This window comes from Mastigoproctus giganteus, chromosome 4, assembly GCF_048544385.1.
Source record: "Mastigoproctus giganteus isolate SK-2022 chromosome 4, ASM4854438v1, whole genome shotgun sequence".
Taxonomy (NCBI): Eukaryota; Metazoa; Arthropoda; class Arachnida; order Uropygi; family Thelyphonidae; genus Mastigoproctus; species Mastigoproctus giganteus.
Genome location: NC_143578.1, coordinates 1,056,403 through 1,071,749, shown reverse-complemented (window position 1 = coordinate 1,071,749; position 15,347 = coordinate 1,056,403). Strand labels below are relative to the sequence as shown.

General features: G+C 40.7%; 1 protein-coding gene across 1 annotated transcript in view; it reads left to right on the top strand.

The window, feature by feature from the left end:
• Positions 1-15,347, top strand: part of LOC150086327 (uncharacterized) — an 86,257-nt gene that overhangs the window by 28,401 nt on the left and 42,509 nt on the right. The window contains 2 exon segments of the mRNA XM_090371274.1: positions 3,580-3,782; positions 11,554-11,709. Coding sequence (XP_090227400.1) covers positions 3,580-3,782; positions 11,554-11,709 — 359 coding nt within the window.

Below are 15,347 nucleotides of genomic sequence, written 5' to 3'. Positions count from 1 at the left end.
CATATAAAATTAATATTAACATGTGAAATGAAGACACATGAAAAGCGATGAAAAGACGATAACAGTCACTCGGTTGAAGACGAAAGCTGGTCCCTGATGATGCGTCTTCTGTACGATTTGTCCTCTATCCACTCCTTTAGTCCACATCCATCTACTGGACGTTGTGGAGCTTCTCCATGGCCGGAGTCTATCGGCTATCCTGAGCCTATACGCCACAGACTGCAGAGAGGGGATTGCTCTTAAGGGTTTTGGGGAGACACTCCAATTGCACATCTGTCAAAAATTTGGCGTATTAATTTCACCAGCTATCATTTTAATTGACACGAGCAAGAGGAGGACGAATATCCGTTTGGAGACTTTTCTGTAATTTAGAAGTTGGGTGGTATCTGACGTATGTATGAGTGGTGGCAGTTTATGCTTGAAGAGGACCCACCGATGAAACCAGTACTCATCAGATGCAATGGTTTTTAGCGTCGTTTTCCTTGCCGACGCCCATATTTCTGACCCGTAGGTGATGGCTGGCTGCAGAAACCAGTATATGTATTGGAGCGTGTACTCAGGCTCTCTGACATGAAGGAGGTGTTAAAAAAAAAAAAAAAAAATGCTATATTAGGGTTACCCGTAAATGATTACATTAACCCGTATTCGTGTCTGTAAATTGCGTATGTTCTCTGGTCGATTTGCCTGTTTTGCTGGACGAAAAAAACCCTGTTTCTGAGAAAAAAACCTTGCTATCTACGCCTGAGACCGACTAACTCAGCCACGGAGTGAAAAAAGCCCACTAAAGTTCCTCGCGTCATCGACAGGATTCGAACCCGGGCCTTTTCCACCCGGAGTGGGGAGGTCGGCGACGATACCACTGTGCTACCCACGCAGTCATGAAGGAGGTGTTGTATGGCAAGCCATCTTGATCTGCAGAACTTGTTGTGAATGTCTGCAACATGGTGTTTGAAACTGAGTTTAGGGTCGAATATAACGCCGAGATCTTTGTGCTTGCTATCTGGGGTGATGGGGGTTCCGTGGATTTCCAGGTTTAGTTGCATTGGGTTTCATTTGAGGGAAAATACCATTTTGTGCCGATTTTTTTTGGATTTATCTTAAGAGAAAACTGCGCCAAGTATGTAATCAGATTCTTGAAGCTGTTGATAATGGTTTGAAAAACAGAATCAGGTCGGGCGGTCCCGTTGATCCGATAGAGGAGCTTCAAGGTGTCTGGATAACTGATAAATTGTGTTTGTTGGCACAGGAATGGGTGGATGGCAGCCATAAAAAGGAACCCTGAAAGAACTCCACCCAGGGGTACACCTACACAAACTTGCCTTGTGTAAGATTTTTTATTCACAATCGAGTGAAGGACCCTTGTCTTAAGTAGCGACTTCAAGAATTCCAGTATATTGCCTTTTATTTGGTATCCATCCTCACAAAGTTGCAGGAGGGGCTGGACATCTATGCTGTCGAAAGCAGACTGGATATCCAGATAAACAATTGCCATCTCAGCCCTATCTTGTGGAGCCTCAGAATGGTGTTGGTGGTTTGCAGTAGGTTGGTAATGGATGACCTGCGTTTCAAAGCATAGTGAATGTATGAACGTTTCAAAGCATAGTGAAAGCATAGTGAGCCTTGAAGTTCGAAGTGGAGTCCAAAAGAGAAGAAGGATTTTCGTCCCATCTCTATAAGCTGCAATGTATTAAAATTGTTCGAGAAAGCTTTGCTGCTAATTCTTGTCATACATTTTTTTCCATTAAAGACCACCATATATACATACTGTGATTCCAAAGAGATCAACTGTGACGAATTTAATGGACACCTTTATTTCGGATCCAAACGAATCTGAACACCAAAGAACAGATTGATGTAATCTTTTTAGACGTTAAATCTGCCTTCGACAATGTCTCAACCAATGCTTTGATGAAAATACTTGAAAGGCATTTCAAAATACAGGGACGCTTATTAAAAGTCATCGCTTCCATTCTCAAGCAAAGGTATCTGACAGATGACCATAGAACCTTCCAGTCGAACTACATCATCTACAGAGGAATCCCCTGTCTGCTCTGGTTTTTGCTGCCTCTTTGAACCCCTTCCTCTCTCCGCATTCTGATTGCAGCTCTTACGCAGATCATATAAAACGCTTCATCTCGTCAAAACACGTTGAAAAATCTGACACAATCAACGTCCATGCCACTGCATGAACTATTTTTTGGCCTAACCATTATCTTGAAATTAATTTGACAATTATCTTGAGAATATTGCTTATCCATAAACCCGACCGAGTCAGCGCAAATGTCTTATATCCACCTGAAGAAGAAGATTAATATAGACATCTACATCAATGGTGTTATGGTCCAAAAGGTCTCTCATCACACTGATCTAGGGCTCACCTGGGATGAAGGCTTGACCTTCCAACAGCACTTCGCCAACACTAAAGCAAAAACTCTGTCAGCAATGTGGGCGATGAAACAGGAACTTACTGTAGTAAACAACCAGAAACTTGCCACTCACTACATACAAACTACAAACATGTCTTGTTCCGATTCCCATGTATGCCTCGACGATCTGGTCCTCTGCTTCCCTCACTAACATAAAAAAATTCATGGGTATCGAGTACTGGATTTTAAGGTGCTTGAACCGTGTTAGTGGCCACCCTTTCACAATCACGAGATCAATCATGTATGCTAATCTCGATTGCACGTCTTGGAATCAGTTGCTCATTACAGGAAATCTGCGCATTCTCTGTCAACTCCTCACCAATCATCTTGACGCCCCAAATGCCCATAATCTTGTTGTAGGCGTAGGCTTTCCCTCGTCATTTGCTGCATGGATTCCCATAAGGAGAAGCTTATTACAGAATTCAAATATGCTTAGGAGATGTTGTCGTCTAACATCCTCCAAACGTACAACGCCCTGAAGATCGATTCCCACGAGGTCTGTGATGAGAAAGCATGCAGATCTGAGAAGATACAGGACATGTACCACCACATACAACTGTAGAAGTTTCCTGATTATCTCCTTCAGGATGGAATCTCCCATCAACTCTACTTTGCTGAAGAATTAATTTGTTTTAAATTATTATTACTCGTTTGCATGTATATCTATTACAACATTTTATGCATTTATGTCTGTTCTTTTGCTGTGTCACTGTACGTACGAGGATGTGCTTTATTTGCTCGCATTACATCTTATTTGTTGCATTATGTACGACTTCTGTGTTTGCTGTCTTAGTTGTACAAATGTATACAGTAGAGGCACCCTCCTAGCTGAAGGTCGTTCGTGGGTAAGCACACGCAATAAGATGCCAAGAGAGGGGACCACTCTTTGGAGAAATAGATGCTAAGCGAGGGGACCAGTGACGGCACAGTTTATTTTATTTTGCATTGATCGTGTCGTGGGAAGCATCGCAGTGGCGATTTTCCTTCTTGTGGGTGGGGTGTTCTTGTGTCTTAAGTGTGAGTTTGTGTCCACACACAAATGGAAACGAAAATAAGTTTTACTTTTTTTAATTTCTTAAAATTAGTAAACTTCGGATGCAAGAACTGAACCGCACTGTAAAAGCGCCCTCTTCCTTCCTTCCTTCCTTTTCAGACCCAACAGCAGTCTCGTGCACAGCAGAGGTGCTCTTCGAGCGTGGACTTCCGACGATGCTTCTCGAGGAACAGCGAGGACTCGGGGTTATCGCTCGCACTTTCGGATCCGCAAAAGCGAGCCCTTTCGTCCCTAAGTTGCCGAGGTTGGTGGTGCTGTACTTCTCCGAGTCGCTCGAGGCCACTACGAGGTTCTTACGTCAGGTACGCATTCATCTGCATCTCTCACACGCGCGCTTCATCGTTAATGACGAATAAACCCAGAAATTATTGCCCTCCCCTGATTTTGTCCGTATAGGGGAGCCCTTGAGGAACGGGAGGTGCTGAGAGAAGTTCGGTGTGTCGCTCGCTCTATGTTTCAGGAATTTGCGAAAGTAATGACGTCTTTATGGTGCACGAGAGGTTTTGGAAGCGGTTGGGCTGGAGTATTGTCACAATCTCGGGGTTGGACATTTTTAAACCGGTGATAGGAAGACGGTTACACGGATTCGCACTACGAAAACTGGTCTAGCAGTTCGTTGGCGTACGTCTGGTCACGCGCTATTGTCGCTCGTTGGATGCAGTTTATTCGCAATTGCGTCCACCTCCATCAAATCGGATTTTGCCGACGCAATTGGAGAAAGGAAAGATGGAGGTTTCTCGCTTTTATGGCAGTTTCCCAAATAGCTTTCTTTTAGATCGCTCCGATTCCATGAGGGAGACATTGAGAGACCCATTATTCTCTTCTTTTTTAATTGCATAACGCCCAAGATTGAATCAATATTGAGTCGAGAGACGTGTCACGAAACACCTTCCTGTGTTTTCTGCTTGTTTTGAATCTTATTCTCGATCGATGGCCCGAAAGTAAAGGTCATAAATTCACGGAACCTACACTTTTGCTACGTCGGTCTCATGTTAAAAAATAACTTCGAAATGTTAGTTTATCTTCCACTGTCGCTGGTTGCATACGTCTCTATTTTGGAATCCGCCGCTGTAAACACCTTTCATATTTATCCAGGCCAATACCTCTTCCATTATTTCAGGCTGTCGGACCATATTTTAATGGGTGTTCCCTGAGGAATTTGAAAATTTGGCCTCTGGAGACAAGGCACCTGAGAGGTGATCAGATTGAGGTGTATAAGGGCTTGAATAGATTGAGCAAGCTGAATGCTGATGGGATTCTTCCTCTTGCTCGGCCTAAGACCCTGAGGAGACACAGTTTCAAATTGAGGAAAGACAGATGTAGGATAGATGTTCGGAAGTTTGCCTTTAGCCAGCGAGTAGTTGGTTGGTGGAACAGGCTTCCATCTTTTGTTATGGAAGTTGAAAGCCTAAATAAATTTAAGGCTGAGCTGGACAGGCATTTAGAAAGAATAGAGAGGTGAAATGGGAGCGTTTTGTTTTTGGCTGATGCTGCATAAACTTGCTTTCTTGCATCGTATGCCTCTACTAGTACTACTACCGTCAACGGGAAATTCGATTATAATCACCCACCTATTATAAACATCAATAATAACTGTCCCCCCACCCCTTAGTCTCTGGAATGAAATACTCGGATATCGCAACAGCTACCTTCACAGCCCGATCGTAGCATGTCCAAGATTAAGAATTTTACTGGTCTCTTATCAAGATTTAAAAATAATATTAGGATGTTAATTTTAAGACTCTCCAAACATATTATAATTCTGTGTTCGTCCCTGTGACCATGGATGGCTCCTGCGCGTTTCCAAAGGGAAAACAAATATACCTATCAGTCAAAATCAATTATTCTCCATAGATTAATTCGCAGCTTGCTTCTTTAAGATCTGCAGAACCGTGCCTTTGGACCTCCATGTTTACAAATGATTGTGTTGCAGAATTAAAAGGAAAATCCCCGCGGGGTTTTTTGGGTATTATCAATCTAAACGCATATGAAGAGACTGAAAAGCTCAGATGGATCAATCCCACCAGGTTAGGTGTAAAACCTTGTGGGATTCATCCACAGAAGGATTTGTCGCGTAATCTCTTCTCCCTGAGGTGATTTTACCACCAAAAATGTAACCAAAATGAAGTTCACACGGCTTGTTGATCATCCATGGATCCATCGATTATTAACTTTCTGTCTCTTTAATTCCGGCCGATGTTTCTGTGGTGATACTAAAGACTGGTCAAGCATCATTTATCACTCTCGTGATTACGTTGATCTTCTTATCAGGTTGAATTCAAAGCTCTCTTGACCCCATTCTTTCAGTACTTTTCATCGCATCATTTTAGCAGAAAAAGATCTACAAACTCTGTTCACCAGCAATGCAGCAATTTTGACATTGAACTTTACCTGTAAATTGGATTTGACCTTGAAACTTTATACTGTATATCGAAGAAAACTCCTCAAGTGTTCAGACCTCTATTTCATCATCGATAGCCCTTTGGTAAGATTTCATACTGGTGCCCACCATGTTCTGCAACAGGAGAGGATACCGCCTTATTCTGTGAAACTGAAAAGCTTTGAAATTTGACCCGGCTGTGACTCTGGCCGTGAAATTTTCTTCGGCTGCGACTCCGATTTAACGCCAGTCTCATTTCTGTCTGATTTATTCTTTAGTTCCTCTTTGCTTATAATTTTGTTGGACGAATTCAAGACCAAGTAATTCTCGAGAGCACATTTCCATTTGTTGGGCTTTGCCAGAACCCGGTGATGGACGGTGGGCACGGGATCATCGCAGTGGGGCTGAATATTGTAGAAGATGCTGGAGAGAGTTCTCCTGGAGAACTCTTCTATCTATAGAAAGTCCTTCGTCTTCGGGTAAAAAATTGGGTTGTAGAGGTGAAAGAGTTTCTACTGAGAATTTGCAACATATTTTGACTGCGGAGAGTCTCCACACTCCACGGTCAGAACATGGTCACATGGAATACTTTACTTATTACTTGTTTCGCGGTATCTCGAATAATCCCCTCCTCCTTCTCCTTCCGCATTCTGAATTCTGTAAGGAGGGGGGAAGGATAATGATGAATGGGCGTCTTTGTGGGACGCTTTTCAATCTGAGCCAGACCAGGCACGCACTGAAATGCACTTGACCGGAGTTTAATTTTTCAAGGATTGGTTGCGAGTCCTTAGGGAAGGCGTCCACACTTGAGGTAAACAGAAAAGTTCGGGGAGAGTAATTGAGCAACTGTCCACTCTGTATCTGTATTCTCTGTGGTCTAAGGGCAGAAGGTCGTGAGTTGCTGGTTGAAGTGGAAGTAGATTTTTTAGTGGTCGGAATTTAAATCTCGTGGTAGCAAGATGAAGAAGAAAAAATGGGTGAGAGAAAGGGGTAATGAGGCGTAGGGGTAAGGACGCGAATAGCTGCAGACTGAAAGTGATGATGGTTTTTTGGAATCATGGAAGAGTGGGAAACGTGTGCGTCGAAAGTATAAGGTTAAGGTAAATGTACAAGAAGAGAAAGAAAGCCTTGTCCGGCATTGGAAAGCAGTAACAGGGTGATTGGCATCCCTGGTAACGTAATCGCAAGCTGTACCTCCGAAGTTTTGTTGTGTAAGAGCCTACACTTGTGTCTAGGTTCCGGCCCGTTGAGAAATAGCCAATTGTGCAGATATGTGAGCCAAGAAAGGAAAGAAGAAATTAGAGTGCCCAAGAAACGAACTTAAGCCTGTCTGCCACGAAGGAAGCCTGAACACAAGGGAATTGGAAGTAGCGGCTATTTCGGAACGTAAGTCTGTTCCTGTTTTTTTTATTGAACCCCGAACTCAATCTAAACTCTGATTGATGGTTCTTTCTGAAGAAGAAAATTCAATTTGATATAGGCACGGGTTGGTTACTAAGGTTGAGATAATTTGTTACGAAGGTTAAATGATTATGAAATAACGAAAGGGTAATAAAAAGTGAGAAATAGTATCAAAGAATTAATAAAGAAATATAATCATAGGGGTAGTAGGTCGAGGATAGGTTAACACGTATCATTAATTCACACAAGGTGTCGACAAATGATGACTTGACAGATACGGTTTGTACAGAAAGAAATTTCATTTATTGAGAAACCTCTTGAATGAAGGGAGTAACTGAGGTTGAATGAGTGATCTTTTATTATTATTATCTGTTTATTTCTCTTACGAGACACCCATGGACAGCACGTGGCTAGAGGGTGTGGTTACATTATTTCAGTATTTACAAGAACTTATTTACAATATTTGGAGATGACAAAACACAGAATATGTGTTAATGGATTAATTGCGAATGGTTGTTAAATGCTAAATATTATTATATAAATTATTAAATTAGTCTTCTTATTATATTTGTACCTGCCGGTACACATTACCAAATATTTCTGTCCTATACATTTTGTCTGTACATAGTTTCTCTGCATCTATATTTAAATTATTAAAATAATTCACAGTATTTGCTGGGAAGAATCTCCACAGAGAGTCCAATTGAGTCAGTTGGCACTTGAGACTTGGTTCTTCTCTGTAGTGAATATTGCTGACGTAAGAGGATACCAGTCCCAATACATTTCATGTGCTAAAAACTGAGAGATCTAACAAAATAAGAGTGATTTGTAACGGGTATTACTGATGCAAGCGATAAGAATTTAGTAATAGATGAGAATGATTGGATGTTCATTGAAGATTCATTACAATTGATACGAAGTTAAGTGGATAATTTGTAGCTGAAAAGGAAAGACCTAGAGCATTAATCCTGAGGGAGAGACAGTAGTGCATTGTACTATAGTATGGTTATACATATAGACATTGATATGCATATTTGTAGTTTGTTTTTTATTTAAATTTTGTATATATTATTCATTAAAGGGGTGTACATTTTTTGGAAAAAATGTGTCTTTAATGTTCTGGTAACACCCGCTTTACACAACCTACAATCTAGAAGTTTCTGTGAATATTGCAGTCAGATTTGCGTTTTGTGGGCTGTTTGAGACCTCAGTAGAGTGGAAGTTTGAGAAAAAGGGAAGCAAAAACAGAACTCCCACAACCTCTCCAATAATTTTTCCTTCAAATTATTGAAACTATTGTACAACGGATTCAACTGTTCTTCATCAGATGAAACTTCGTTCCCACAATCAACCACCATCTCCCTGAAGACAAACTACCGCAGATATATTCTGAAGTCATCGTTCCTTAATCTGAATTGATGTTCCCTCATGTGCATGCTCTGAGCAAGAGAAAGAATCCCATCAGCATTGAGCTTGCTCAATCCATTCAAAGCCTTAAAAACCTCAATCAGATCAGGTTACAGGCGCTTAGCGTCGAGAAATTGCAATTTGTAGAGCTTAAGCCTTTCTTGTGCTGCAATTATCAGAATATAAAGGTTTCTTGGTAAGAGCAACCCTTTGTTCCCCTCACCAATCTCGTTGCCCTTCTCTGTACTTGTTCTAGAAACTCTACATCCTTCCTAAGATGAGGTCTCTAAACCCGAATGCAGTACTTAAGATGTAGCCTGACGATTGTACAAACTGATAATCACTTCCTTATTCCTGCTATAAAAATTCCTCTATATCATTAACAATACCCCATGACCTGTTCTGCCAGCATGTCTGCACTGCTCAGAGAACTTCATATCTGACTGCACAAACATCCCCAGGTGTTTTTCATTTTCCACTAGTGAATGTAGGTACCATATAGTTGGTATGTTTTTCTAGGATTCCTGCTACCCATTTGGACTACTTTTCCTTTGTCAATGTTAAACTTCAACTGCCATTTTTCAGCTCATCTCCTTATTTGTGCAGATGTTGTTGTAGTGGCATACTTAGATTAATGCGATCAACTGGAAACATTCGTATTATTTGCATAATTAAACTTTCAGCGTGATATACCTTCTTCAGTATAATTGATAAATATTGAATACAACAATGAGCCCAGCACTAAACTCCAGAACTCTCCAGTAACAACATTTGTCCACGAAGAGCGATGCCCATTGATAATCACTCTCTGTCTTCTCTCACCCAACCATCCTTTTATCCATTCTGCAACTTACCCTTAAAGCCATACCTTTCCAATACTCTCTCTGCTCTTTTCTTCAAGAAAAGTAGTCAGTCTTTAGTTCCAGTTCTTGAAAATCTTTTCAATTACTGTCTTCTTCGTGGCTGTTACTCTTCATCGTTCAAAGAGGGTTATATCATCCCGATTTATAAAAAAAACAGGGTGATAAAGCTAAGCCTAATAACTACCGACCTATTACCATACTAAATACAATTGCGAAAATTTTTGAACTCTTACTTTATAAATATCTTAGTTCCTATCTTCGCCCTTTTATCAATAATCATCAGTATGCTTTTCTTCCCAGGAAATCAACTGTTTCAAATTTTGCTCTGTTTTGTCATTTCCTACACGCCAATTTGGACAAAGGAAATCAACTTGATTCGCTTTTCTTTGATATTTCACACGCATTTGACTCTGTCCACATCGATCTTTTGCTGTTCAAGCTGTCATCTTATGGTCTACGATCCCGTTTACTAGATTTGCTTGATTCAATGCTTAGAAATCGTAAATTATCCGTAATAACTGATGGTATTTCAACTCCGTTTGCTGTTTCGCAAGGTGTTTCTCGAGGCTCATCATTGGGTCCGCTCTTCTTTATTATCTATACTAACGATCTGTCATTTGAAGAACAAAGTTATTTGTTCTTCAACTGACAGCGATGAACTCCAGTCCGGTCTTGATCCCCTCCCACTTTGGCTCAATAAAAATAACTTGTTTCTAAACCCGTTAAAATGTAAATCATGTCGCTTTCGCTCGATCGTGTAGTTAGACCCTTCGCCCTTACTGATTATTATTTTGAAAACTCTTTAATTGGAAATACTGATTCGTTCAAGAATTTAGGTGTCCTATTTCGATCTGACCTTCATCCGTCTTCCTGCGTCTATCGTTTAATATCTCACACTTTTAAAGTTCTCGGATTAATCAAGCGTTCTTCCTCTGTTTTCAAGAGTGACAAAGTTATAATTCTTCCCTACACGCTAAGTTGCCTTAATAAGCCTTGCACTTTCAATTTTTGATTATTATTTGGTCCCCACAACAGGAGTATCTTTCTCACAGACTTGAGAGAATTCAAATTAAATTCATTAAATTCTTACTCTATCGAAATCACATTGCCTTTCACCGCCGAAATTATGGAGATCTTTGTGGTCGCTTCAGAATCATTCCTCTCCACTCTAGACGACAACTCGACGGGTCTCTTTTTGTCTACAATATCGTAAACTCTGTTATCGATTCTCCATCTCTTCTTGAACAAATACCTTTCGCTATACCCCGTTTGAATTCTCGTTATAAAATTAATTTCTCACTGCCTGTCCGTTCCTCGTCCTCATCACTTACTTCGTAGTCCTCTGTTTGGTTTCCTTCGGGTAATAACTGCAATATTGATTTTACTCTTAATCCATCTATCTATAAGAATTTGCTCCTTACTCTGTTTTCTTAATGTAAATTTTGTATATATTTTAATTCTAGTTTTGTATTGATTATTATTGTTTTGTATTAACTCCTAGCGTTCTCACCTTTATTTAGGGTCTGTGTGCCCCGTGGGTGAGAAACGTGTATATAAATACATAAATTAGATATATCCACCGCGTGTGCCTTTCTTACGTTTATCTTCAACAATTTCTCCTCCACTTTGCTCTCAGTTATTACAAAATCATTAACCACCCTGTTACAATTTGATAAACTTGTGTTCTCGACTACCCTACAGAATTCCTCACGTGTGAATGTCGATACAAAAAACATTCATTTAGTTTGTTAGCTACCCGAGCAGGATCATCAACGATTGAATCATCGTTATGAAGCGGACCAATCTGGTCCGACCTCTTTCTGCTACTGTTAAGAGACAAAGAAATGTTTGCCGCTTTTCTTTGCCTTCTTTACAAAGAAAGGGGATACGTGCACGTATAAACAAAGGGTTAATTGCGTGAATAAAAATTCCCCACGTTTCACGGGGTGCATTTTTATGCATTGAACCGTATTGGACCATCCGAACAGATAACACTTAAATATTTTAATATTTCTCCACCAGGTGCCGTTGAATTCGAAGTTCTTCATCAGCTGGTTGGTTTTCGTGAACGACGTCCTCGACTTCTCCCTCGTGTCCGCAGAATTCGCGAACCTGGATGGACTGCACAACGCCTTCTTCATTAAAGTGCACGTGCTCACAGCGAATACCCCCGAACAGGTGAGTGAGTTAGACGCAGACCATCGCGCTGCAGCGAACCTCGTTTTTCAACCGATAAATGTGGACAGGAGACACGCGGCTAACTCTGTCTGGGCTTTTTTTTTAAAAAAAAACCCAGGAAATTCATCCCGTTTTATACTTTAACTTAGCTGAGACGGGATTCCAGTCCAGTCCAGGCTTTTTTTACAGAGTTACCGAGATGTGACGTTTGCTTAATATTGTGATATGACTGGCGAAAGACTACATCACAGGAAAGACTATTATTATCTTTATTTTCTCCTGAGAGATACCCGCTTACAGCTATTAGCCAGGTGGTGCACATTCATATATACAAATATAAGTTATATACATAATTATCTATTTATAATTTATACAAATCATTGTCTTTATAAATTATACAAATTATACATTGTCTAAATTATACATTGAATAATTAATTATATTATACATATCATTGCCTTATTTTAAATGACAGGCAGATAGAAAGAGAGCACAAGCATAAATTGCAATTTTGCAAGGAATTGGAGAATGTTCACATCTACACCACTATTTACAGCGAGTTCACAGAAAGACAAAACGTCCAATATCAACATAACAGGAGCACCAGTGAGGAACAAAAACAGTCCCGACCAGTTCATTTACTTCATTTCCTTCATTCTCTTTTGTTTCCCTCTGTCGGCATCACTCAACATTTATAGGTGGAGTAATGCCTTTTGAAACACTTCGGTCCTCTATCTCTTCTCTGCGCAAAGCCTTTCTGGGTCTGCTTGAAGATCGTTGAACATTTTAATAGTGTTCAAAGGAAAAAATCGCCGAAGGCTTTCCAGCTTCGTGAGCGCGCTACTGATTGGAGGGGATGGTGTCCAATTCGCCCACCTTTGCGTCATGTGGGGCCGAGTCAGCAGGTGGTCAGTTTTCGGCGAGTCGACTCTTTCGGTCAGTAGTTTTGCAAGAGTGAGGATGTTCTTGGTGACAATAATGTGAGACCAAGGCGTGACATCCAAGTTGGCATATAAAATGGTTCTTGAGATTGTAAATGGCTTCGTAGTGATCCTATTTAACCATCTCAGCATCCAGTACTCTAAACCCAGGAAAGCCTTGATGGTAGCATCTGGGGCAGAACACCAAATCTCAGATGCGTAGAGAGGGATGGGGATGACGCATCTTAAAATATATTGTTGAACAAGGTCAGGGTTCCTGATACCTACTAGTTTTTGCCTGGAGGTCCATAGCGCTGCGTAAGTTTTCTTCTTTACATGTCCGAAATGGGGTGTGAAGTTTAGGTTTTCGTCCCATTTCAGACCAAGATCAATATGTGTCCTGACTTTTTTTTTTGACCACGCTGCCATTTACGCGTATTGATATGTGGTTTTTTAATACCTTGTTGGCGAAAACCATTTGTGCTGTCTTGTGTTCACTTAGTCAGAGCCCCATGCAATTAAGGTATTCTTGCAACTCGGCGATTTTGGAGTTTGCTTCGTTGTTGCGTTGTAAAGATGTGTTTTGGTCATTCGAGGTGATGAAATATTTGAAATCGTCTCCATATACGACAAATTGTTTTTGATTTTGGTGGTTAGTCAGGAGAGGATGCAGTGCTGTTGCAAAGAGAGTAGCACAGAGGACACCACCTTGTGGGACTCCCCTGTTGACTTGGAAGGTCTCTTTGGAAGTTCCATTTATGGCAGTGATGTGTCTCTCCCTGAAAGAACTCGTTATTATAACTAATACGTGCCCAGTTATATGGAAATATTCCTCGAAGATGGTAGTAATAGCCAAGATGGAAATGCTGTCGAAAGCACATGCAACGCCTAAGAAGACAATGTCTAATTGCTGTCTGAAGATAAGGGCGTGTTGGATTCGAAATAGTTTCTATGAGGTTGGTAGTAGTAGATCTTTGTGGGATCACTGAATGAAGGTACTCCGGTCTATACCCGAAAAAGTGATGGTTGATGGTACTTAAAATGGATTTCTCAAATATTTTTTGAAGTGAATATCCAATTGCAATAGGCCTGTAGTTTTTGGCTGATTTAGGATTGTTATTTTTGGGAACAGGTTTAACGAAATATGTATTCCATATCTTCGGAAAGTGGTTTTCACTTAAATTTTGTGGAAAATGTGGAGGAGCAGATCTATGATGTATACACTGCTGATCTTAATCATGAAGAGCGGGAATTTATCAGGCCCAATTGTGGCTTTATTCCTGAGGCTATTCACAGCGGCTTTAATGTCATCTCTAACGACATTGATTTGAGACAGTTCAGCATAGACCTCTGTCTTCAGTTTGCTCATTGCTTCACGGATTTTCTCTGTGTTAACTTCACTGTCAACTTGATTTTCTGCCAGAGGAGTTCCAAAGGTGGCTTGGGTCCATTCTGAGAAGATGTGCTCGGGCATTATATCCGTACGCCTTTTCTTATTATATATCCTGCTTCCTTTCTTTAAATGTGATCGCGCCATGTCATAGTGAGCTTGACATTTCGATCGAATGAACCACGCTCTAGCTTCTTTATATCGAATATAATCAGGTGGGTGTTCAGTTTGTTTCAATTTTCTGAAGAGTTTTTGCTTGTTCTTGAAAGCGTATTTTACTTGTGGACTAAACCAGGAATTTGCTCGATGGGAAATTTTAAAGCGTTTTGATGCCCCCTCAAGAGCAATAAAGTGAAGGGTATCCGAAATTGCTTCTAAGGCATCGTCTTCGTGGAGTTGGAAGAGATTTTGCCAGTTGAAATTCACGAGCCGTTTCAAAATTACGTCTGGTTTTATATACTTGGTTGAGAAGATAACATCAGCGTTGTTTTCCCTCCTCCAGTTTTCTTTTTGTCTACAAGCTTGACTTCTCAGGTTGGCTTGGATTGAGTGAGTGATGTGATCAGAAGCGAGTCGTACTGTCAGTTAATGTGATGTCTAGGGCAATATAGTACACCAGGTCAAGGCGCTTTGTGCCTCTAGTGAGGGGTGTTTCAAGTTGTTCCATCGAGAGGGTTTCCATAGTATCATCCGATTCGTTCTTTGCATCTTTGTGCTTAGGAAGAGGCATGTTCAAATCTCCCATCACAATAGATTCTACATTTGGGTTCAAGTTTTCAACGAGCCAAGTAAGGAGTTCATTTCTGGCTTCGCTCTCATGGTTGGGTGGTAGGTACAGAATACAAATTTGTACATTCTTTGTACCTTCTCTGAAGGTTGCTGAGACGGCTTTAAAATTTTCCGAGTGTGATCTTTGTTTTTAGTTACAGAGAAATTATTCTTATAGAGTATCATTACTCCTCCTCCTCTTTTGTTTTTTCTTCCTCTTGTAACGCATTTAAAGCCAAAATTCTCAGCCAGAGCATCTAGCTGTCTATTATTATGAAGCCAGGTTTCTGTCAGGCAGCTGAATTCATATTCGGAGCTTAATAGAAGGTTCTGCAAGGTGTGAAGTTTATTGGCTATGCTGCGCACATTTTGAAGGTAAAGAGAGACTCCCATATTTTCTTTCGGGTCTGATGAGGAATTCCTTAATTGCTACTGCGCTACCCTAGTTGAGGGCCTCGAAGCACGTTCCCTGAAGCGTTTAACCAGAGTGCCAGTGGGCCAAATGGTTTTGTCTAGTAATCGTGCTTCGTAATTGATAGGGCATGAGATAGTGAAGGAGG